At 38.3% G+C, this 26,009-nt stretch overlaps 1 protein-coding gene across 1 annotated transcript in view; it reads right to left on the bottom strand.

Moving 5' to 3' along the window:
• Nek1 (NIMA related kinase 1) overlaps window positions 1–26,009 on the bottom strand; it is a 115,762-nt gene that overhangs the window by 5,370 nt on the left and 84,383 nt on the right. Inside the window, exons 26-32 of the mRNA XM_027394076.2 lie at window positions 24,595–24,759; window positions 21,165–21,282; window positions 19,817–19,905; window positions 18,560–18,798; window positions 4,115–4,266; window positions 1,205–1,413; window positions 405–535 (exon numbers count right to left, since the gene is read on the bottom strand). Of these exons, the coding sequence (XP_027249877.1) occupies window positions 405–535; window positions 1,205–1,413; window positions 4,115–4,266; window positions 18,560–18,798; window positions 19,817–19,905; window positions 21,165–21,282; window positions 24,595–24,759 (1,103 nt within the window). The remainder of the gene's footprint in view (window positions 1–404; window positions 536–1,204; window positions 1,414–4,114; window positions 4,267–18,559; window positions 18,799–19,816; window positions 19,906–21,164; window positions 21,283–24,594; window positions 24,760–26,009) is intronic.

Below are 26,009 nucleotides of genomic sequence, written 5' to 3'. Positions count from 1 at the left end.
GCTGTCTAACTAGACTCAAGGCCTGTTCAGTTTGGGGAGGGGGTCATGCCTGGTATTATAAACCTAGCCACTATTTGCAGCTGGTGAGGTCAGGGATTTTAGAAGAAAACCCACTATTGCTACTTTGATTCCTAACTACATCTAAAAACTTACTGTTACACTCACAGTTAAGTGTAGATCTCACCCCTCAACAAAGAAGCTTACCTTTACAATAGCATGAGATCATTACAGAAAGCCAACACTAGGTAAGGTGCAGAGAACAAATCATCATGGGAAGCCATGTGATACATCTGTGTATTCTTTTATATGTGCATATAATAACAATGGTTAAAGAAGAGGCTGTGAATTTGGGAGGGGGCTTATATGGGAAAACAGGGAGAAACGATGCAATTAAATTTACGCACCTTTACTTTCTCATAAACTTCAAAGAACTTTTCAAAGCCCATTTCTTGCTCCAGGTGAAGCCTTAGTTCCTCCAAATGGTTAAAGACACTGTCACATTTACATTCACTAGTAATCTCAACATCACTATTATCTAAAAAGAAAAAAAGATACTTTATAATTAAAAGTAATTCTTATACTAACAGAGCTAACAGACTGTCATCAATGACAGGTGAGTTATAGCTTCTTGTATTCTTCTACCTTCAACAAAAGCAGTCATCAATACAGCCTCTGCTCATCAAAGCCCATATAAAGCTGTCTTGCCCAAGAATCTTACTTTGAGAACTGTTTCTTTTAAAGACATAAATAGGAAATCACGTTACAAAGGAAGATCCCAGAAACATCACTACTCCATGTTGGTTTGGAAACAAATGGAAAAAGTGTATTTTTATGTTCTGAACTGAAGTAGCCAACCCTATCATAAAGGATGATAAATAAGGAATATATCATGAGAGGACATGCAGAACACAGATGAGCCAAGAAGCACACTGAATCTAAGTTACTATCTATATTACTAGAAAAAACAAGTCAAGAAATGAAGAGCAAATACCAGAGTAGAAATGCTTCACAAGTCATTGCTGTAACTCAACAGGAAGAAATGAGAGACTTGTACGTTTGTGTGGAACACACACAGTGAACACACGACAGAAGCACACTTTAGCTTTAAAGCTGGCAATGGCCACGTCCCATGTCAGAAAAAGAACTCCTACTTGAAATGTCTGAGCACAGAGAAAGAAACAGGCCCATAACCACGAGCACGCACCTGAGTGCCATTCCTCGTTCAGGGCACTTTCACTGCTGGGGTTGTCGTCCTCGTCTGCCACATCTGTTCCCCTTGCTGTCTGCTCCACATCGCTGCTTTTTAAGACCAACTCTTCTTCCTCACTGTATTCGTCACCAGGTTGCTCCCTAAGCAGCTGCTCCATTGAGGCCTGAAGCTCTTGTAAATCTGTGTCAGTTTCTTCAAACACACTGGAATTTAAAGAATTAAACTGAACGTTGTCTAAACTTGAACATAATTTGAAATGGTACTTCAACTCAACACATACATATGCAGTCTCTCTCAGCTAAAAGTACTTACTAACTGTAGATAAAAAGAAATCTGAAGAAGTCTATATGGTTTTTAGCTAGGGAAATGAGGGTGAATATAATTGAGAAATATAGAACATGAGGGATATTATGCAATTCATAAACTAGAAGATGATTTGCTTAAATTGGCCCTCTATCTGTCAAGGAGTACCATATACCTATTAGCATCAGTCACTGCCTAAACTCTGAAATAATGTTCTGTATCTGTGTCCCAGCCATAGGTGGACAACTTAAGAAAGCAAAGATACTTACCATTTGCTTTCTAAAAATTAATTAATAGTCAAATGTTTAAAAGAAATTTTGAAAAAAACATGTACTTTAGACAGTTCATCCCAATCTTCCTGTGGACACTAGCTGCATACTGTATACAGAGATTCCCATGTGAATGTATTTGTACTTGTAAAGACACATACATAGTCAAGGTATTTGTATTTTGGGTTAGGCTAATGGAATGGTTATACAGTGAATACAATAGTCACCAGAAACTTACCTTCTGTGCATATTCTTGAAAACATTTCTAAAATATGTAAGTAGATTTTCCCAAGAATAAATCAACTACCATAATCCTAACAGGAGAATCTTGTTTTCAAAGCTTTGGTCAGCACAAAAATTCTATTTAAAATGTGTAAAAAATGAATTTATACAGTAAGATATCATACTCGTGTAGCACATTAGTTTACTAAACAGTTTCATTCTATTTTTAGATTTTATCCAAATGAAACTCATGCTAGAGACATGAAACTGTAAATCCCAGTACGACATGGCTCGAGGCCTTAGTGAACAGCAAACAAGACTGAGCTCTGTCTTTAAGCACATCTTCATTACTGAGAAACATACTCAAGGCTGTCCCTAAGGACACGCCTGCATGAGGACATGCCTGCAGACTGAGTTCTGCCAGAGTCTGGACATGTGGGGACACCTGCTGAGGGATGTCCCCAGCCAGAGGGCTTCATCCCCTAGAAATGCAATCTAAGTTAGGTACAGAGCTGATGATGGATGATCTCTCCAAAAGTTCACACTCAACTCCCAAATACAAATACCAAGTAAGACCTTGAAGACAATTTATATTAATGGAAAGAAAATAACCATTTGTACGGAGATACCTTTATTTGGTATACTAACTAGCAATTGTATTCTGTGGAGGTTACAGGAAAGGACCTGATCAGAACAAAGCAGTCTTTTGACTTGGTGTTTAATGACAAGTCTAGCTCATCACATAACCTTCAATGTGGTAACTAAATAATTGTGACCTGCTGGTACCCCACTTGTTAGCTTGAGTAAACAATGGCCAAAGCGTATGGGAGTTAAACAAATGAGGCTGGCCTGACTGCCACAGTAAGAAAAACCTGAGAAGATTCAATATTTTACCAAGTCAGCTCTTAAAATCTGTGTCAGGTAATCTGAATCTGGACCTGAGCTTAGTTTTTAGTCAGCTTTCCCATTATAAAATATAGAGAAAGATATGCACCAAAATCAGTTTTCAGTGCAAACAAGTAAATATAGAATTGAACTTTGGGAATATTATTGTTACAGCTGTCTCAGTTAAAAACTGCTCATTTTCATTCTTTCTGAAGAAAACTTTCCATGAAAACTATTACTTAGCACTTTGAAACCACATAGGTGTTGAATGTTGTGTTCACCAGGAATCCTACTAAAACAGGGGACTAAGGTGACTTCTTCCAAGCCACTAGGCCCCTAGAAACAACGCACAGGTCTCTATGAGGACTGACAAGAAAGCGAGGTTTGTTAGGAACTTGAAAAGTAACAATGTCAGGTGCAGCAATCCTGACTCAAACTGGGCCTCACACCTGCTGAGCGAGTCTACTATGGAGCTCTACCTCTGCATCCACAACACTGGACTCCAACATTGTACTTTTTCTAGCACTTCATTACAGGGTGCTTTCGTTTTGTCACCCCCAAGTGCGTAATACTTGGGGCTTAAATCTGAGGGGCTTAGAAGGCTAAAACTGAAGAGGTCAAGGATTCTTATCTGAAGCTTGGCCAACATTTTCCTTAACTATCAGAAATATCGTTACATTTCCATCTTGAGTTCTACAACCCATATGAATCACAAGAAAGAAATTTTGTGAAAGCAATGAAGTTGCATTATATGGACTGAGCAGATTTTATTCATATGTTTAGGAATACACACACACACACACACACACACACACACACACACACACACACACACACACACTCAGGTATTTTCCTGAGGAAATGAAAAGTATTTAATACTTCCCAGTTTCCCATTGCAATCCTAGTATAATGGAGACTGCACTATTCAACAGTCATTATCTTGTGAAAATTAATTATTCAATCATTATTTAGTAATTTCTTACTCTAGTCACATCACTGTACTACATGGATATCAATGGGAAAACCAGACAGTAAACACAAATATAAACAATTTTTATATGCCTCAATTATTTAGAGGCAGACATACATTATCAAGAGGCTGACTATATTTAACTTGTAAGAACTTGAAGGGTGGTGAAAAGCCAGCTTGTAGGCTATGCTCTCTGGGTCCTTCAAAAGCTCAATCCAGAGATACTTTCGTTTGTTAGTTAATGGTTATACTCACGTGTCTTCGAAATCAGAGGGCCCTTCTTTAATGTGCTCATCTTCAAGCTCATCGATTTCAAGACTGTCTTGATGAACGTCTCCTACAGTGGGAACGTCCATCAGGGTTCTGAACAGCTTGGAAAGATCTGGAAGTGAACACGTCCTCAGCATCTACAGAGAGGTTGACAGAGTGCTTATTAGGAGGAAGAGAATTAAAAGCAAAAGGAAAAAAATCAGAGATAGTATAATACTAATTAGAATATTTAAATTATATATTATATTTAAAGGATTCAAAGGTGACTTGCCGGAGGTTAGGACCTAATTTTCTTAAAATATGCCTCATATAAACAACACTAAATAGATTCACACATACATATGCATATGTATGTACCAATAATAATTAAAGAAGAAGGCATGAATTTGGGAGGATGTGGGAGTACATGGGAAGAGTTGGAGGGGGAGACAGAGGAATGCAAATGATAGAGCACTCATGTAAGAAATTCTCAAAAAATTTTAAATTAAAAATTCAGCTAATTTTTTTTCCACAAAGAAAACTAAACTTTGAGAAACAATTGGGCTTTATTTAGCACAGAAATTCACACCGGTCACCTTTCAAAGAGCAGGAGTTGTTATTTTAGAGACACCATGGCCTGGAAATGTAAATCTGTTGGGATTTAGGCAGTATATGAAGTGCCCATTTGTTCTTTGTCACCCATACACCTTCCTGGGGTCAACTCTCCCCATGCGGACTTGCTGCAAACCGAAGCAAACTGTGTGGACTGTGGTGAGGCACTACCATGAGCCATCGGCAACCTGTGCATCACTCACTCCTAGGAGCTGCTGGCTAGCTACGTGGGTTCCTCAGGGACCTTACATCAGTGTAAAGACAAACCTGACTTTGCCCCCTGAGAATGGGTCTGAGTGGGGTCCTCACATACAAACAGAAGGCTGTAAAGACAAGCTTTGAATCTTTTAAAAAACTGAAATCAGTGTTGGTCAAGAGCAGGAATAACAGGAAGTGTCTCTATTCACCAACCTTTCAACAATTAAAATGTGACAGACAAGTCACGAGACAAATAACTGTATACACAAGTCTCTGAAGGAACCTGAGAGTGAAATCTGAGCACTGGGCCCTGAAAAGAACTCAGTGTGACCACTAAAGAAGCTAGGAAACAAGGAGGACCCTAAGAGAGACATGCATGGTCCTCCAGAGAAAGGGAAAAGTATAAGATCTCCTGGGCAAATTGGGAACATGGTGGGAGGGGAAAGGGAGCTAAGAGAAAGAGAAGGGGAGAAGAAAAGGGGAGAGGAGGACATGAGAGAGCAGGAAGACTTAGTCAGGGGAAGAACTGAGGTGAGCAAGAAAAGAGATATCAAAATAGAGGGAGCCATTATAGGTTTAAAGAGAATTCTGGCACTAGGGAAATGTCCAGAGTGACCCCAACTAACAATCTAAGCATTGGTTGAGAGGCTACCTTAAATGCCCTTCTCCAATAATGAGATTGATGACTACCTTATATGTCATCCTAGAGCCTTCATCCAGTAGCTGATGGAAGCAGAAGCAGACACCCTCAGCTCAAACACTGAGCTGAACTCTGGAATCCAGTTGCAGACGAGGAGGAGTGATGAGCAAAGGGGTCAGGACCAGGCTGGAGAAACCTACAGGGACAGCTGACTTGAACAAGGGGTTGCTCATGGACCCCAGACTGATAGCTGGGAAACCAGAATAGGACTGTTCCAGACCCCCTGAATGAGAATGTCAGTTTGGAGGTCTGGGCAATCTACGGGGCCTCTGGTAGTGGATCAGTATTTATCCCTAGTATACCAATGGACTTTGGGAGCCCACTCCACATAGAGGGATACTCTCTCAGCCTAGACACATGGGGGAGGGTCTAGGCCCTGTTCCAAATGATATGACAGACTTTGAAGATCCCCCATGGAAAGCCTCACCCTCCCCAGGGAGCAGAAAGGGGTTAGGATAGGGTGTTGGGGAAGGCAGGGGAGGAGAGGAGAGGGAGAGGGAACTGGGATTGACATGTAAAAGAAGCTTGTTTCTAATATATATATATTATATATATATATATATATATATACACACACACACACACACACACATATATACATATAAACTCAGTGTGAGAGGGAAGGCTCTGAAAAAAATGCAGTGCTTAACATTAATGGAGATTTGCATATTTGGCCAATCTTATTAGTGCATCTTTTTCAAAATAATAAAGAATAAATTCCTATTATTTGAACATAGTTTATATATTACAGCAATTAGGGGGGATGATTATTAGCTACAAACTGGTGAAACTGGCACAAATGGTAAAAAAACAAAATCCTGCTTGCTAAAGCACTTAATGACGGCAGCGGTGTGGCTGAGGCCTCTCTCTTTGAGTTCCAGTGCCACCAGTGCCACCAGTGCTGAGCCTGCAGTGCATCCACATGCTGCTTTTCACTTATTAAGATTCGGACCACATATATAATTAACCAGCAGAGGTAAAGCAGGCATCTTATAATAATATATTCAGGTTGACTGCTAATCAACAAAAATGAACAGGATAAATTAATTACATACTTATACTTAAGAGTATCATATATTTAGGCTGAGAAAACTTAAGCTCATCCAAAGAAATACAATCTCAATTTTAGTTTATCCCTTTTGATAGTTAAAATAACTTTTCCCCCTCCAATACTTAGCCCAGTATATATTCCTCTTGCCTGCAGAGTTCTACAGTTACAGGTGTGTGCCACTGTGCATATTAATATAACTTTTATAGCCTATCATGGAATAATTCCATCAGGACAGTATTTCAAGGGGCCATGTGATTTGACACCTTAACTCTCCTCAAGGAAAATACTCATTTCCTAGTGTATTTGTAGGACAAACCTTTGTATTCACAGCATTATTGGTAGGCCTCCTTCTCAGACTTTATGGATCTGTTTGAATGCTGTCTGGGCTGGGTTTGAACATACAATATTCTTGCCTTGCCTTCTGCAGGATATGGAATTATGGTTATGTGCTGCTATTGCAGCCTGACTTTATGATTTAAATGGATCTTCATCTTTATCCACAGCGAAATCATTATATCAAAACATCTCTGTTCTCATTAGTTTGGTGCTAAGGCCATGAGCATATTATGCCCAGATCACACCCTTGAGGTATAGCTCTAGATCCCATCATTTATCTGTTTTGGCTCTCCTGTTTTTTTTTTTTTCCAGATTGCTTAAAGTATATTTTATTGTCTTAGCACCAACTGAAAGAAATCCTAAAAATACCAGGTAATCCATAGCTTTGCTTGAGAGCTTACTTCAGGTTTCCTTCAACTCTTCATACCAGAGAGTATCTGGCACTATCACAGATTCAAACAAGCAATGCTTTAGGGAACTTTACATTTCAAAACAGTATTTCCTTACTTTTTAGGGTCAATTAATTCCTCCCACCCCCCATCCCCACCTCAAAATAAAGAACCACATACAACAGTGAATGAATTAGGTGCTAGTCCTATTAGTAACACCACATCAAAATCTACATCAAAGAATTCTTTTAATCTTTACAAGTTTGAATATATACTATGAATCAGTAATCCTCTAGCTATATTATGAAGTAGTTTATTATGGGCACTTTTTGTTCAGTGTCTGATTACTACCATAAATACTTCAACACTGCTCCCTCAAAACAGCTTTTACAAATAACTGCCCACTTTATTCAAAAAGCCAGATTACATCTATTACTTAAGAAAGGATTGGCATGGAGTCAGGGGAAAAAACGGGTCTAACTTTCAGTGTCCTGAAACCAGAGCTCAAAGGGATGATGCTCATGTTAAACACTCCAAGGCTGACTCAAGGACTGGTCACTGTGATAGAATCAGTCAGACTCCCTAGCTGGCTGTGTATACAGAAACAGAACTGGTGCTGACCAACTCTTAGGCATCTCCCCCCCCCCTTCTTTTTTTCATATGCCATCTTAAAGCTGCAAATTTCAAGAGGAGTTAAGATGAATTTGCCTAGTGCATCCCTTTAGTTCTCAGGGAATGAATTAACCCTGAAAACACTAGTATTTTAGAAAAATTCATTGGAGGAAATATATCAATAATTTTCCTTGCAGTCAAAGGAAACAAATACAAAGTTTAGGTTTTCTTTTTTACCAATACTTGTTGGCATTGCTGCAATATGAAAGGAACTTTCCTGACTGAAAATCTCTGGGGAATAGCATTGGTATCTAATGGCTTTGGGGATCCACTATGTGACTGTGGGCAAGTTGCTTTTGTGTGAGATGGGGTAACAACAGTATTGTCTGGGTGATTATGAGTATGAGATTATTATGCTAAACCTGCTGGAACAATATTGAGGATACTGCACACATGGTTGGCATAGTTGACTATCCAATATGGACAAGTAGTAGTATACATTTATTAGTTATCTTTATAAAAATCAAAATAGGCTGAATTACTTCTCAAGTGATAACTAGGAACAGTGAGTGGCTGTTTTGTAATCCTAAATCTATATTTGCTTGAATTTTGGTGAGTTAGAATGTTCTTGTAACAACAGAAAATAAAGGATACTCTGTATTACTCCAAAATATATGGTCTTTTTCCCCCTCACACAGTAGGCATGGGAAGGATAGCAATTTGGTGCTTCATTCTGTCAGAGAGTAAAGAAGAAAACTGCACTAGCAGTCTCTTTTTACAGCTTAACTCGATGCTACTCACTAATGCTATAGTGTCTTGTTTAGTGTTTACACTTTTATTTGACAAAGTATTCATAATAGCAGTCCATCACAAAGGCATTGAGAATCATGACCAATGTTCTTTGAAAGCATTGCCACTATTTCTAATAAAGCAATAAAGTGATTAAACACACAGGGAAATGGCCAGGTCAACTGTACATGACAAAGGTATATCTTCCTGAACTCTGTTCAGATATACTAAAGCAGTAGTGTGCAGGACTCTGTATCTCAGATATTCCATCCATATCATGCTTGTGTCAGGGACAATCACTGGCAAATGACAATCCCTTCTATAAAGAAGTCTGACTAGAAATTGCTCCACCTTCAACAAAGTGACTAGTGACTTGTCAAGACTAGAGTCTTGGTGAAATTAGTCAATTTCTGTCATAGTTATTAACCTTGTCATTTCCTCACATGCTATCTAAGTTACATAGACATTCTGTGAACCAACCATATACATATGCCCTTGCAGGACCACACAGAAACCACTGTTGTGAGCCACGCTGCAAAATGGGACTGTTGGAAAGGCAAGGGGTCTTGTTGCTCTAGTAATCCAGATTCTGTAACTTACAAAAGCAAGATCATGGGAAAAGCACACTTTATTTTATTTAGACTTTTTGAAATTTACTGTTGAGACTCTCCAGTTACTGTTATACCCATTTTTTTTTTTTAAAACAAACCATTGCATTTAATTACCTAAGGAACTCTGCTTCTCTGTTTTCGGAGGAGACAGACTTGAAGCTAACACTTATTACCAAATCTAAAGGAGCCAGCTCTGGGTGTGGTGGTATACACTCATACTTGGCAGGCATAGACAGAGAAGTAGAAAGCTTGAGGCCAGCCTGGGTAGAAAGTGAGGCCCTGCACAAAGAAACCTCCAGAAGAGAAATCCTTTCCAGAGGGTTCCAAGAAAGGCTTTCCCCTAAACAACTCATATTTTCTAGCCTCAGAAATATGGCATGGTTTATAAATCTCATTTCACTTTGACTACAACATATATAAATCTTTTACTTAATTAACGTTAATGACTATTGTAACAGTCGCTAATGGCCTGCTAATGTATAATGCATAGTCTTAAATACAATTTATGTATGTGGGTATAATCTTCAACTTGCCTGAAGCATTGTATAAGTAAGTAGTGTAGAAGGAAGAACAGACTTTCTGACTCACGCTCGTTTCAGGCCATCACTTAAATCTCCACTGATGGACAGTGGCCATGAAAGCATTATCCTCATTGCCTGTTCTACAACGACCAACTAAACCACTAATTACCATCTGTGTGGGTGCATAACTGTACAATTCAGTGAACTAATACTATATTTAGTTTTTGCAAAAGGACCTATTTAAAGTACATTAAATGAATGCCTTAGTATTATTTCCTGAGACTTAGGATTCTGAAGATATGTCTAAGGAAGCTGTGTGGCTGAGCACAGGAGACAGGGATAATCTGAGCCAACAAATACTTTGATCTCTTCAGAAAGTGTGTTCCTTATTTGAAAACTGTCGATTAGGAACAAGAATGACTGGTATCCTACTTTCTTCACACTTTGACACTTTGAGATTTTAGCAAAGGTTTTCTTTTTTCTTTCTTTCTTTTTTTTTATGTGTATGAGTGTGTGTCTGCATGTCTGTCTATGTACCACATGTGTACAGTACCTGCAAAGGCCAGAAGAGAGCACTGGGACTGCAGTTACAGACAGTAAGCCACCACTTGGGTTCCGGGAATCAAACTAGGAAGAACAGCTAGTGTTCTTAACTGGCAAGTCTTTGCTCCAGCCTCACCTCCTTCCCAGGCCCCAGTACCTCAAACACACTGTGCTGCCCCATGCCTTTCTTAACCCTGATGCAAACTTGAGCTTTTCTTCTTTACTGGCACACTATCATTGTCTCTCTCCATTATAGGAATTATCACAAATGTTTTTCACTTATTTACTCCCCCTCTCAGCTACACACAGTGTATCATGACTATAAACACAGCACTTAGCATACACTACAGCTTATATGCATCGACTGCACTGATGCTAAATGATGTACTTAACTCAGTTTACAAACACTGTATCATTACTAGAAACAGAGCACCTAGCATACACTACAGCTTGATACGCATTGACTGAATTGATGCTAATTAACTCAGTTTAGGAACCTGAAAGACACAGATGTGGCAGACAACATTTGCAACAACATTCTCAAGCTAAATACATAAAGTTTTCTGGAGAATTGTTCACAAGGCAAGGCGAGGCCTCAAGGGAACACGAGCATGAGCTGAAGACAAATCTTTTTGTACTAACACATTTTGCATTAAGTAACTATACAGGTGAATAAATTCCTAGATGTGAATATTTTCAGTATAAATATTCTTACAGTTTCATAATAGTGCCTTTCAGAAACTAACCATTTATATGTATTGGATATTCAAAGATGAAGCACAATCAAGAATGTACTTATTTTTTCAGATTATTAGTAACTAGTTTTATTTTCTTAAATTAATTTTACTGATACAGAAAAACATAAAAATTGTACAAATTAGCAGGACATCATATAATGTTTTGACTGTCCATCCTGTGTAATGTTTAAATCAAGTTAAACACAAACTGCTTCCTCAAACATTTACTCCTTCTTTACAGTAGAATGTCAAAAGTCTTCATAGAGCTTTGAAAAATGTATATTATTACCTATAAGGATGCACATTGAGGTCACTGAAATAAACAAAGCTGCCTTAGCGACTCCTGCAACTGCTAAGAGTTCCTGTAATACTCATCTCCCTTGGTGAGGGCATTTACTGAGTCCATAGCTAGTACCAAGCAGAACCTAAGAGCTTCACTTACATGATTTCACTCTTTTGGTAATTCTATGGCCAAGAAAACACTATTATCCCTACCTTACTTGTGAGAAAATAAGACACTTAAATTATACAACTAAAAGTCTTTAGCTAGGGGCCGGGCATTGGTGTCGCATGCCTTTAATCCCAGCACTCGGAGGCAGAGGCAGGCGGATCTTTGTGAGTTCGAGGCCAGCCTGGTCTCCAGAGCGAGTGTCAGGATAGGCTCTAAAGCTGCACAGAGAAACCCTGTCTCAAAAAACCAAAAAGTCAGCAGTCTGATTCCCTAGTATTTTAATTCTGTGCACATTATGTATATGTTTAGATTTTTTATTGTATCTTTGTGTGTGGAGAGGTACATGTGTACGCCATGGTACACAACTAGAAGTAAGAAGATAACTTGTAGGAGCTTATTTTTTTCTTTCTACCCTGTGGGTCCTGGGGATTATACTCTGGTTGTACAGTTTGGTGGTAACGACTTATACCCACTGAATCATGTCACTGGTTCATATTTTTTATAGGGAGGGATTATTTATCTTGACTTATGGTTTCAGTCCACTAGGGCAGGGAGGACCATATGTCTGCTATTCATCTACTGACTATTTACATATTAAGTATATATTTATCATTCATTATATTCTAAGCCATGGGCTATAAATATGAATGTGTATATGTGTTGGTGTGTGTAAAATTTATAAATAAGATTCTTAACCTGAAGGAGGATAATATTCTAGTAGAAGACAAGTAATAAAAAAAAGATGAATTACAAATAAAAAGGTAACTTTGGATGGAAATTACTGCATTTAAGGCTTGTAAAAATAACATTTGAGAAATGATACTTGAAAGTAAAAAATGAGGTAGAATTGAAAAGAACAAAGAGCAGCTCAACATGGGCTAAGGTTAATAGAAAGTACAAAGTCTCTAACATAGGAGGGACTTGACTATCAAGGGGAAAGAGGATGAGAGCAACTGTGAGGTGAGCCAGAGAGGTGGCTAATGTCTTGTCAAATCTTACAAACCATGGTGAAGAGGGAATGCAATTTAATAGCAGGAGAAAACCTCAAATCTTAAGCAGAGCACTGTTGTGGTTGATGAACCACATTAAAAACAGTTCTGGTTTTAACTGGGGCAAAGGGTTTTGGAATGAAGTGGAGTGGGGAAGACTAGTTAAAAACCAACTGATGGTGTGGTTAGTGGGTTGACAAATACTTGAGTGACAGCACAAGGAGGTGAGGAATAAATTGTGCCACCATTTAAATGATATTTAGGGTCAGAAGGAATTTGTGGATCATGGGCCAGCAGACGTCTCACAATATGGCCTTGACAAACTGGAACATTTATCTCCTGAGAACTCCTGTCCTTGCTATGATAGAATATCAAGGGCTAGACTTAGCCTCCTATAGAAAGACAACTAGAAAATAGGATAAAATATAGAAAACAATTTAGACACTAAACAACATGCAACCAAGATAGTGATTGCAGAGGAGAGAAACAATGGGATGCATCCAGCCATTAAACCGGCCTTCTGTCTGAAAGGACATATTTGGAGTCTGTGTGGCCTTCCTAGACTAATGAAATGAAGATTGGACAGAGTTCCACTAGGGAAAAAGGATGCAAACCCTGTGCGGTCTTAAGTCAAGGATGAGCACTAGACTGTACATGTAGAGTGAAACTCTCCACTTGATATGATACCTAACATTAAAAATGGTCCTGGTTTGAACTGAGGCAAAGGGTTTTGGAAGGAAAAGGACTGAGGAAGACTAGACAAGAAGGCTGAAGGGTACTCAAGGCTAATGAAGGTGGAGAAGACCTTTGAACTTTGACCAGGTAGGAAGATTCCTCAATGAGAATCTGGGAATGCCATGGAAGCCACAGAAGGTCACAGGTAACAAGCTGAACTAGCTTTATGGCGAAGAGCTTTATTATCTGTTCTAACAAAGCTGAAACTGTTTAAAAAATGTAAAATGGGTTGAGAGATAATTGGACTGTTCGAAAAAGGCCAACACATTTGTAAGGACAACAACAGACTCTGGATACTTGGCATGTGATATTTATGATTTCCAGCTTTAAATAATTACAGAACATTTGAGGAACAATATGATATGACCCTAAACTAGTAGAAAAACCAGTAGGTGAAAACATCAACTTTGTATGCTAAAACATACTTAAACATTTTTTTTAACTAAATGAGGTTAAGAGTTTATTACTATAGAAAGGAAGATAGGAAAACCTGAACACATGACAAAATCTATCCCATGGAAAACCAAAATGAACAAAGTTTCAGTAACCTGTGACATTGTATCAAGGGGTCTAATATGTATGTAACTAGACTCAAGAAGGACAGTAGAAAAGACACAAAAATAATAGCTAAACGTTTCCAGACTTCCTGAAAATTATAACATCAAAAAACTCCAAGAAGGACACACACACCCCTACTGTAAATCAGTTTATAGTCAAATACTAAAAGGATCACTAAATACAAGGGAATGAGGATTATCCCTTGCCAAACTTGTCAGAAACAAGTGCAACCCAGAAGGCAATAATCCTCTATTTAGCAGATTCACTCTTTAAAAATGAGAGTGAAACAAAAAAGTTTCATAGACACAAACCAGAAAAAGAGTTACCAACAGCCTGGACAAGAAAAGTCAATGCTGACTGTCAAAGTAGAAGAGCAGTATGGCAGCAGTATACAGAGGCAGGCAGGAAGATGGAAGCAGCAGCAGCATTGTGAGGTTCTTAATTACACACCAAGTTGTACAATATTACTGGAAGAGAATTTAATAATAAACTAAAAAATTTATTTTGAAAGCGAATGATTATTAAATATTTTAAAAGAAGTATATTCAGAAGCTACTAGAACAGAGAAAAGATGAAATGCTAAAAATACTGAGCCCAAAATAAAGGAGAAATAGTAAAAGGCTTGGTGTTTTGTTTTTGTTTGAACAAAAGAAGTAGTGAAGTAGAAAAATAGCAAAATAGCAGGTGCAAATCCAACCACACTGATGACATCATATTGAAGCTTATGTTAAGAGTTTTGTAACAAAGTAAGACTTTTGCAGGGAAGATGGCTGGTTGGTCAAGTGGTTGGTATCCAAGTGTGAAAAATCTGAGTTTGGATTCCAGAACCCATGTTAACCCACTATGGTTGTATACATCTATAGCTTCCTGAGGGAGGGAATAGGAGACTTCTGGAAACTTTCAGGTCAGTCAGCCCAATTACTGAAGCAGTCAACAAGACACTTGTTTCAAGATGGAAAATGACAACCAACACGTTTGGGTGGTCCTTAGGCCTCCACATGTGTATTCACACAAATATGCATGCACACACATGGAGGTTCTTTTAAAAACTGCACTCTTGCTATTAACTGTGAAATGAAAGTAATATATAAATATATAAATGAAAGCAAATATAAAATGAAAGGATGTAAGCATTTATATGCAGTATACAGGCTAAACACAAGAAAGAGGGAATGACTGTATCAAAACCAGACAACAGAGACTTCAGATCAGGTGATGACTAGAGATAACAAGATTCACTTCCTACTGAAAAAGGAAGAGGTTCAAGAAGCCATAAGAGTTCTGAATTTAAATGCAATTGAATGACAATTGCCATTCTTTCTGAGTACTTAATAAATAAGCACAAAGGAAATTGGCAAAGCTTTGAAGTCTTACATATCACTATCAAATGATGTCATAACAGCATAACAGTTCATCCAGAAGACAAAACAATACTACATTTTTATTTGCACAACAGCAGAACTCTACAATGCATAGAATAAAAACTTTGACACAATTGAGAGGAGAAATTGTACAAGTATAGGTAAAAATTCCAACCTTCATTTAGCAAATGACAGCTCAAGTATACAAAAAAAATCAGCAAAGATATAGGAGCCTTGAACAACACTATCAACTTATTTGATTTTATTGACATAGGACATTTCACTTGACCATTGAAGAATACACTTTTAGAGAGAGAGAGAGAGAGAAAGAGAGTTGTAGCATATGAGATGCTACCAAAGGAGACTGCAGAGTCATCAACAGTTCAGAGCTTGATATCAAGTACAGTGCAGTAACAACTCTACTGAAAAGCAGCAGCATGAGGAAAGGAGAGAATGGGTTCAGGAAATGCCAATACACAACCAACTGCTGATCTTGACAAGAGCAGTTTAGCGGAAGAATGGTCGAAAGCCATACAGAATGTACTTGGAAGTGTATGCATGTGTAGATTTTAAGATATTTAAGATGTTTATGCATGAGAAATAGCAGAGAAACAGGTGGTAGGTAAAAAGAGCATGTAGTCAAGTCAGGCTTGCATTTTATAATGAGATTTCTTAGAACATTGAAGAAATGATCCACTATAGAGGAATGACTATATGACTTGGGCCAGAGCTAAAAAGCCATTGGAGCCAAGCCCCGGAGAAGGGGAGTAGGTTAGAGAAGACTTTATTAGAAAAAGGACACAAGTAATTTAACTTAATTAAAAAAAAAGACCCAATTCAGCAGCAAACATCTTTGTAAGACATTAGATCACACCATTTTAGTTTAATGGATTACTGATAATTTTTATATTCTTGGTTCAGTTGTGAACTTTTGACTACCATTATGAATCTGACTGTTTACTACACTGGCCCAGTGATGACTTTCCTGACCTCAGAATAGGTGTGAAAACTTTTGTTCTTGTCTTTAATAGCCATGAATTGCTATGCTTCTTCTGTTTTCTTTCTTGTCTCTTCTCTAAACAGAAATCTAAGTGAGATCTGCACGATGGCTAAAATCTTCCAGAGTCAGTACTTCAATAGGAGTCTTCAAGCTCAACTAAGGTTTTAAGAGGAAACCAATATTCAAAAGCACCATTCATTGTGATACCAGTAAGTTCAAAAGCTCAGGCTAATGACAGCTATATAGAAAGCACATAGGGAGCTGGGGAAATGGTTTAGCTGGTAAAGTGCTTGCCATGCAAACATGAGGACATGAGTTTGATTCCAGCACCCATGTAATAAGCTTGGCATGGTGATATGTGCTTGTAATCCCAGTGCTAGGTGGCAGAGACAGGAGGATGAATTGGTCAGCTCCAGACCAATGAGGGATGCTGTCACAAAAATCAAAGCCTGAAGAACAACACCTGAGTCTGACTACTGGCTTCTATATGCACACGTGCACAAATATAAAAAGAAAGTACCTACATAATATGATAGTGATGTCTGTCCAATAATGCTCTGTATTCAACACTTAAGACTGTAAATCTGTTTTGGTAGTTTATATCTTCTAATGTCTGCTAATTAGAGTAAGCAATGGAAGCGGGAGGGAGCTAGGAGAATGAGAAGGGGAGAAGTGGAGGGGTGCGGAGGATATGAGTGAGCAGAATGGTTGAGTTAAGGGAAGAATAGAAGTTAACATGAATGGAGATACCATAATAGAGGGAGACATTTTAGGTTTACAGAGAAATCAGGCACTAGGGAAAGGTCTGGAGAGCTACAAAGAAGACACAAACTAACAATCTAAGTAACAGAGGAGAGGCTACCTTAAATGCCCTCCCCTGATAATGTGATTGATGACTAACTTATATGCCATCCTATAGCCTTCATCCAGCAGCTGGTGAAAGTAGAAGCAGACACCCACAACTAATCACTGAACTGAAGTGGAATCCAGTCATAGAGAAGGACGAGTGAAAAGCAAAGGGGTCCAGACCAGGCTGGTGAAACCCACAGAAACAGCTGATCTGAACATCGGGGAACTGTTGCTCCCCAGACTGATAGCTGGAATACCAGCATGGGACTGATCCAGACCCCAGGAACACAGGTTTCTGTGAGGAAGCCTTGGACATCTACGGGACCTCCTGTAGTAGTTCAGTACTTTATCCCTAGCATAGGTGTGGACTTTGGGAGCCCATTCCATATAGAGAAATATTCCTTGAGCCAAGACACACGGGGGTGGGCCTAGGCCCTATCCCAGAGGATACAATAGACTCTGATCACACCCTATGGAAGGCCACACCATTCAGGGGGAGCACAAAGGATGTGTGATAGGTAGGGTTTTAGTTGTGTTGGGGGGAGTAGGGGAGGACGGAGGGAGAAGGGAACTGGGATTATCATGTAAAACAATCCTGTTTCTAATTCAAATTTTAAAAAGTTGAAAAAAAAAGCTATAGTAAAAATGATATGGCAACTTAATGTAGTATTTGGTCATTCAAGATACTGAGGGAAATACAATGACTTACTTTTTACTAATATCAAAACAGTAATACTTCAATGTATACAATAAAAATAGCTACACAAACAATATACAAGACATTTTGGTATGTATACATACACAAAAATTACATAAAATTACATATAAGAAGTTAAATGAATTTGCTAAGCCAGGGGACAGCGTGGCAGGGAAGCAGACAGAGGAGCTAAGAGAATCCAGAAGGAAGCTGTCTCCATTCTGCACCACAGTCCTACTTGTAGAATAAAGCTACCCATAAAGGAGTGAAAACCACAGGGCCACAGTGGTATGTAGGAGTCCAAGGAACTATTAGGAAAGGACTTACCTGCCCTGCCCCCCTCAACAGAATTAAGGGGCACTGAGGTTGCAGAAACCAGCCACATCCTTTCACTTGAGGTATTTGCATGTTGATGTGGGGCCTGGATGTGGTTACATTGAATGGGTAGCTGGGAAAACAATTCCTCAGACCAACACTCTGAATGACTGCTACAAACTAAACTGTCTTATTCCCCAAGTAGAATTTTTATTGGAGAGCAACTATTGCTCACTTTTTAGTACCACTAAAAAGAACCTTAGCCAATAAAATAGGGGCTTTTGTTTGTGTGTGTTTACACTTGTTTGGGTTCTGAATCAATTAAAACCAAACACTGGCAATCAAGCAATGTTATCAGTGGAGAGACAGCACTATCCATATCTGAGACCACATTTACCTTTGGGTTGTTGGCATCAAATAGACCAGTTGAAAGCCCAATCAGTAAGGAATTCTTGGTTTTAGTTTTTGGTGGTGAATCAGAGCGGGTTCGGAGTAAAACTGATTCTTCTGGTGGACAGTGAGTTGACTGAACTAAGTTCAAGTGCTCAGAATGAAGCACTTTCTGGAAGAATGGTTCTGGTTGTACTGATTTCCCCACATCAAATCCAGACTGCTGAGAATCACCCACTGCAGATTCTGTGGGGCAAAAGGAGGTTCTACCATCAGTCTACACAGTAGCACTTAAAGATCGACAAATATCATACAATAGTTAATACAAATCCTATCCAAGGGGCTGTAGATGCTGCTTAGCCTTAAAAGCACTTGCTGTACTTGCAGGGGACCTGGGTTTAGCTCCCAGGGCACACACAGCAGTTCATAACCATCTGTAACTACAGTTCCAGGGAATCTGCCATGCTCTTCTGGTTTCTGGGTGCCAAGACTACACATGGAACAAATATTACTTCTATTCAGGCAAAACACTCAGACATATACAATATTTTTAATTAAAAAATGATTCCATCAAAAAAAACTCACACCAGGAAAATAAAATCAAAGTATACCTATAAGTATACTGTATACTACCTTATAAATAACCTTAAAACAGATATACTGTTTGATTTTAATGATTTAATTTAATATATATTTTCATTATATTGGAAGTTTAAAATAGAAAATCAATTTTTTAGTTTGTTTCTATAGAGTAGAAAAAATGTTTATATTATCTTATATTTCAACCAATGGTATTTTAGAAAGAAACTAGTTTATTTGGTGCCTTTAGTATACTGGTTTTGTTTTAACAGAACTTTTTTTTCATTTTTAAGAATATAATTTACCAAAAGGTTAACTGCTTATGTTACCACAACACCGGGCTGGCTAGTACAGGTTCCTGTTCTCTAGGCCTATTTTTAAAATAGAATTATGATGACCATAAGAAATGCTCTTGCCAGGTGGTAGTGGCGCACACCTTTAATCACAGCACTTGGGAGGCAGAGGCAGGTGGATCTCTGTGAGTTCGAAGCTAGCCTAGTCTACAGAGTGAGTTCCAGGACAGCAGAGCTGTTACACAGAGAAACACGGTCTCGAAACAAACAAACAAACAAACAAACAAACAAACAAAACAAACAAGCAAAAGTGCTCTTAAATATGGTGCCCAAATTAGACAGGTTGGTGTTAAGTGTTTCAGAAAGAATTAGACTAATATAGTAGAGCTTACCTATATAATCCTCATAAGATTGGTTCACATTCTCTGGAATTCTAGCCTCATAAACTTCACTCTGCTGCATGGCAACCTTATCTTCCAACCTGCCACAGACAGGTAAACCAACAAAATAAACAAATACCACATAGTGTATTAAAAATAAAACCCCTTATATAAAGAAGATATGAAACCTATATCTACTGTATCCTGAACTCCCTTGTCCAAGTATTTTTCTAATTTTCAAATAAAAGTTTCTCTTGTAAGCACATTTTCTACTTTGAGCAAAGTGAAACTCTCACCAATTATTAATCATTAGTTAATAATCATCCATTCATTCTGAAAGCTTATATTGGTCAAATCACTAAAGAATGACTACATTAAAACACAATTCATCTAAAAATTACACCCATTTGTTTAAAAAATGTACACACCTACTTTTGCAAAAGCACTTTACATAAACTATTACTCACTATTACTCACTAATACTATTATAGTATTAATAAATAATTCATCAAGTAGTAAGTTACTGAGTTGTTTTATATCCATATAATATAGAGAACTTTCATGTATTAATGTGAGAAAACTTCCCAGACTATAAAATTTTTTTAAAAAGTATATATTTTCTATATATCTCCGTGTATGTGTATGTGCCTGAGTGTATGTGTGTGCATCACATGTGCATAAGAGTCCTTGAAGGGCAGAAGAGGGTATAAGATTTCCTAAAAGTAGAGTTACAGGGGTCTATGAGCTGGCATGTATATGCTGGGAACCAAACCCAGATCTTCTGAGCCATCCTTCCTGGCCCCCAGACTATTACTGACTTTTATAAAAACAAAGTGAGCATGGAGAGGGGGCTCAGTGGTTAAAGGCACTTGTTGCTCTTTCATGAGGACCAGAGTTTGGATCCTAGCACACACAGGTAAGCTCATAAACACTACAGGTCCTGCTCCAAGGGAGCCAATGTGCCTTCCTGCCTCCATATAGTACTTGTGCACACATACATGTGAGCAGACACTTGTAAAGACACACAAAATTTAAAAAACTGAAAAGGTGGAAAGCATTGTATATATAAGCAACTATATTTGAAATGGGAGGAAGACTATGTGTTTTGTTTATATATAATAAAAATTGTCATCAGAGAAAGATCAGAAATTAGTTGGATGGAAATATAGACTTGTAAGACATTTACTGTTCATTAGTTTTTGATTTCTGACCCATGTTAAAAATCTATTAAGAAAACAAATTACTTTATGAGGTATTACAATATGAAACTATTAAACTATAATATTAGTTCATTGCAGCATTTCTTATTTAAGAGTTTACTAAAGGAACTTGGCTTTGAAAAAGAAAAAAGGCAACATACTCAGTTTCCTTAGCTTCTTCTTCACCAATCCACACATCATTAACAACACATGGCAAACTCCCATCTGTGTCTGTGCTACTTGGCTCTTGCAGAACTTCTGTTTCCAAATCATCAGGTTCTTCAAAGCAAGATCAGGAGATGTCAGAGGAAAGTTTTCTGAGAATGGACTGAATGAACTTTCTATAAGTTATCACTACAATTAGTCTAACTGATGCTAATTACATAAAAACCAACTGTTTTAAGCTTTTGTGCTAGATCTGTAATAGTCATTTCTGGAATGAAAGACTAATCCTTTCACCTTTTGGGTATAACGAAAATACTTGCCTTATTAAAATTATAGTAATACGTAAATTAGTTTAAAGGTATCAAAACCAAAGAATAAAGATACCTATTGTTACAAGTGTGGGAAAATAGTAAAGAAACTTTAATCTTTAAAATCTACCTTCCAACAACCACAAAAGAAAACCAGTATGATTACCTGGACTTTTACAATGGCCTTGAAAAGGACTGGAGTATACTAAATCAATTTTCTTACACCCTCAAACAGCTAAGGCAGTCTTTAAACAGACTCATCTGTCTGTCTGTCTGTCTGTCAATCATCTATTTATGTGTGCATGTATAAGTCTGCATGAGTGTATGCACATATGGAAGCTGTGTGTAAATATGTGGAGAGGCTAGAAGAGAGCCAGATGCCTTAGAGCTGAAGTTATGAGTGCTTGCAGGATGGCAGATGTGTTGTGTGGGTGCTGGGATCCAAACTCCAGTCTGCATGACTTTTCATCAAGTGCTTAACTGCTGACCCCTCTTCTCCAGCCCCACTGTGACTTCTGTTTCCTGTCTGAGATCATATACTATCTTACTTAATTCAACACCATGCCCATGTTTTCATGGAACTCAGACACACTTTTCTTGCTTATTTAAAAATTTCTAATGATTTGCCCCATTGTGAAAGACAAGAGACATACAAATTGTAATAATTTTTATCTGTTGCCCACATGAATGTTTGGGACATTCATACAAGGTAAGGACTAAGGAGGAAGACCCTCTTTTGCTTTTTAATATGTAATTTTGTTCTTGCACTTCTCCATTCAGGAAAAAGAGAGGGGGTGGCAAATGGGCTGGTTATTTCTAGAAATAAGCTGACACAAGTTTTCCTTGGGGATGAGTTTTATCAAGATAAAAGGCCTCAAGGTAACAGAAACACATCAGGCTTTGAGGCAGGGAAGCATGAAAAAGGAACAGCACCCTCTGTCAGACAACATGGAGAAGGCCTTACAGAGGTGAGCTGTCCTGTAGAATCCAGAAAGGTGCTTCAGTAAGGAGGAGACAGCTGTCAGGGGCAGGATGACAGGTGGGGGCAACTTTAGAGAAATCTCCCAAACACAGGAAAGTAAACGACCTTTACATCCTTTTAGGAGCTGGTAGGAAGCTCCATGTCATAGGACTGTATTCAATGTAACTCACTGACAGGGAGCATGGAGGAGCCAGATGCAGTGTAGCACTATAAATTAGGGGTGGTAAAACTACAGCACAGATGGCTGCTTAATTCTTTGTCCCAGAGAAAGAACTGCAGGGGAGCAAGGCCTGATGTCTTCAGCTGTGGGCTGAACTGCTTAGAGACATCAGCGTCTTAAAGAAGCTGGTCCACAACCTAACAGTGCCCTAGAGATCTTCAGCTGTATTAAAGTCATTGTATTCCACCCTATAAACTCAATTTGTGACTATGCTTTCCACACAGCCTAAAATATTTACTCTGCAACTCTTTGCAGAAAAAGTTAAGGTTGTTAACTCCCAAACTAGGTTATATAGTCTCCAATATGCATAATCATCCTACTAGTTGATTTTATTTCCTCTAAAACTTTTTATTCTTAATTTTTAAGGGTACAACATGCTGTCTTGTTTGGGCTACTATGATAAACTATCAGACTGGGTGGCTTGAACAGAAATTTATTTCCCTTTGTTCCAAAGGTCTAGCATCAGGATCCCAGAACAGTCAGTTCAGGAGAAAGTTTTCCTCCAGGCACACTGACAGCCTTTTTCTTCCTGTATTTCTAGCATGGCAGAACAAACAGCTGGCCCTTGGGCCTCCTCTTAGAAGGATGTTAATGCCATTCATGAGGCCTCACACAGGGAATTAGGTTCCAACAAACATATCTTTTGAGGCACAGAGACATTATTCTGTAACAGCCACTACCAGCCATGTTTCTAGTGAATACAATTTTTACACTGTGATGAACATGGTTGCATGTTACAGTTTCTGACAGTCTTGTTATCCAGGAGGCACTGTTCATAATGAAATACAATGGAAGTGATGCTCTTCCAACTCATGACTGAATGTTTAAGAAAACTGGCAGCCTCTGGTTGGTATCTGGAAGTCAATGCATCTTGAAACAAGTTTATTTAGCCCATTGCAATTTTTTGAGACTAAAACCAATTTGTGTGTGGAAAGAATATAGTAATTTTTAGTTAATGAGCAGATTGGGAGGTTAAAGATGGTTGCAGATTTTTTAATACTCTTCCTTTTATAGGCAGGCCTAGTTCCCCACCTTGGGTTGACTGGGTTTGTGACAGCTCTGACCACTAGAAGTACTAAGGATCCCAGTTCAGTTCTCCGGTTAATGTTAAAGAGCTTACACAGCTTTCACCATAGCATCTGGGATGGCTGTAGATCCTTTACAATTTTTCCCTTTCAGAGGTGAATCCTATCTCCCCCACCTGAGAACCGCCAGGTCATCAGAGAATAAATCATGTAAGACAGGAAAAACTGGTGCTGGGGAGATGACTCAACAGTCAAGAGCACTGGTTGTTTTCCAAAGGCCCCAAATTCAATTCCCAGCACCCACATGGTGACTCACAACCACCTGAAATTCAGTTTCTCATCATCTAGCTTAGGCAGGCACCAGACATACATACATGCAAATCACCCATGTCCATAAAATAATCAAAGCTTTTTGAAAAGATAGGAAGAATAAGGAATGGGCCTGAGACTCCTCAAAACGGGGAGAGGGGCCTATTTTACTCAGCCTTCGAGGTGTACCTTCCAAGATGACAGAGAAGCCATCAGGCAGTCTCACTCCAGCTGATCTCTCAGGCAAAGACACAATGTATTAAGAAAATCACAAGCCCAGTCTTGACTAAATCCCTGATCCATAAAGTAATGGAGTAGAATGGCCATTCACTAGTGTGCAGGGTCGTGCATGTCCCTAGCTCTAAAACACCAGCAGGGTAAGGGGACTCTGTTTTCTAGGAGACATCCTGACCCATGTAAACTCTTGGTCTTGAAAACTCAAAAACAAGAAGGAAAAAAAGAGACCGTTACTGAAAGTATAAAAATAGAAAGTCTAATTTGAGATGAATTATTCAAAAACACAAATTTTGATGATTTCAGCATCAAATAAAATTTAGCTCATTTTAATGCATTACAACATACCTTCCACATTTTCCTCTGATATTGGTGGAGGTACTTCACAAAACTGTGGGCTTTTTGTTTCAATAGAATCAACAGTAGCTGATGGGTTTATTTCTTCTGAAATACATTCTGGTTTCTCTTCTCCAATGAGTAAGGGTTTGTAGTTTTCCTCTTCAGGATAAATTTCTATAGAAAACAATGAGAAGTCTCAAAAGGTTTTGAAGTTACTTGCAAACAAACAAACAAAGGAACAAAACCAAAAACAAAAAACTTAAATTGTTGCATCAGGTAGTTACTGGTGAAGCTCTCTTACACACTAGACAGCTAACAAATAATTTAAGATAATGTGACAGCCAAATTTCATTTCATAATGACTTCCAGGGTAGTTAACAGAATTTGCATTCTTTTCCTTTGGGGGAAAAATAGTACCTGTATCAGAATTGAATTTTTAAAACTATTAACCAACTTTTTCAACTATTTGTTTTCATATGACATTTACTTCTAATTTGCTACACTGTAGCTATTTCCAGGAGAGGAACAGATTTATCATACAACAACTGACTCTAGCTATCTATCTACTCTTCGCCATTCCTATGTACCAACTCCCCCAAATCAATTGTCATAGGTAGATGATTTTATTATACAATAAATAATCCTGCTAATATACAGACCTCTCAGTTCAATGAATTACCTCACTAACTTGGCTTTTCAATAAGTCATATATTAGAGACCTTATAAATTATGGCTCCTGAAAAGTTCCAATTTTAGGAATCCCATCTCTAATTTTTAGTGCTGTTTTGTATTCATCTCCCTTGACTACAGCTCTTTTGAGACAAGGTCTCACTATGTAGCCCTTTCTGGCCTGGCATTCCCTTGTAGACCAGACTGGCCTTGAACTCTGAGATCTGCCTGCCTCTGCTTCCCAAGTGCTCATGCCTGGCCCTATTCTACCGTAATAAAAATTTGATTTTTCATGGATCTGAAGGAGAGAGAGGAAGGATATATTAGAGGGTTTGGAGGGAGAAATATAATGTCAAAGAAGTTTGATTTTGCAAGTACGTTTAATGACTGATCCTGACATACTTTCTCTATCATCTTCATTTATATCATTCTAAGTCATCATTAGAATTATTCCTTTGCATATACCCTCAGCTTATTGAACTTACTTCATTGTACTCAAGTGGAAAAACCCTAAATTCATTCCATTTCTGCACATGCCTTGCTGACATGACTGGAGAAAAATAGAAGTCATTGTCAAGTGACCTCAACTTCAATTCATTACTTCTTTTTATGGTTTAGATGGGCAAAGTGTCCTCTGCAGGTCCTCTTTTCTGAGTATGGTGATGTTAAAGTGGTAAGACCTTTAAATGGGAAGCCAGTGACTTATGGCTAGGAGGCTCACCTTTAATGAGAACTAACAACTTCCATCTGCCTGT

This window comes from Cricetulus griseus, assembly GCF_003668045.3.
Source record: "Cricetulus griseus strain 17A/GY chromosome 1 unlocalized genomic scaffold, alternate assembly CriGri-PICRH-1.0 chr1_0, whole genome shotgun sequence".
In the NCBI taxonomy this organism is placed as follows: domain Eukaryota; kingdom Metazoa; phylum Chordata; class Mammalia; order Rodentia; family Cricetidae; genus Cricetulus; species Cricetulus griseus.
The sequence above is the reverse complement of the archived record's forward strand: the minus strand, read 5'-3'. Positions and strand labels throughout refer to the sequence as shown.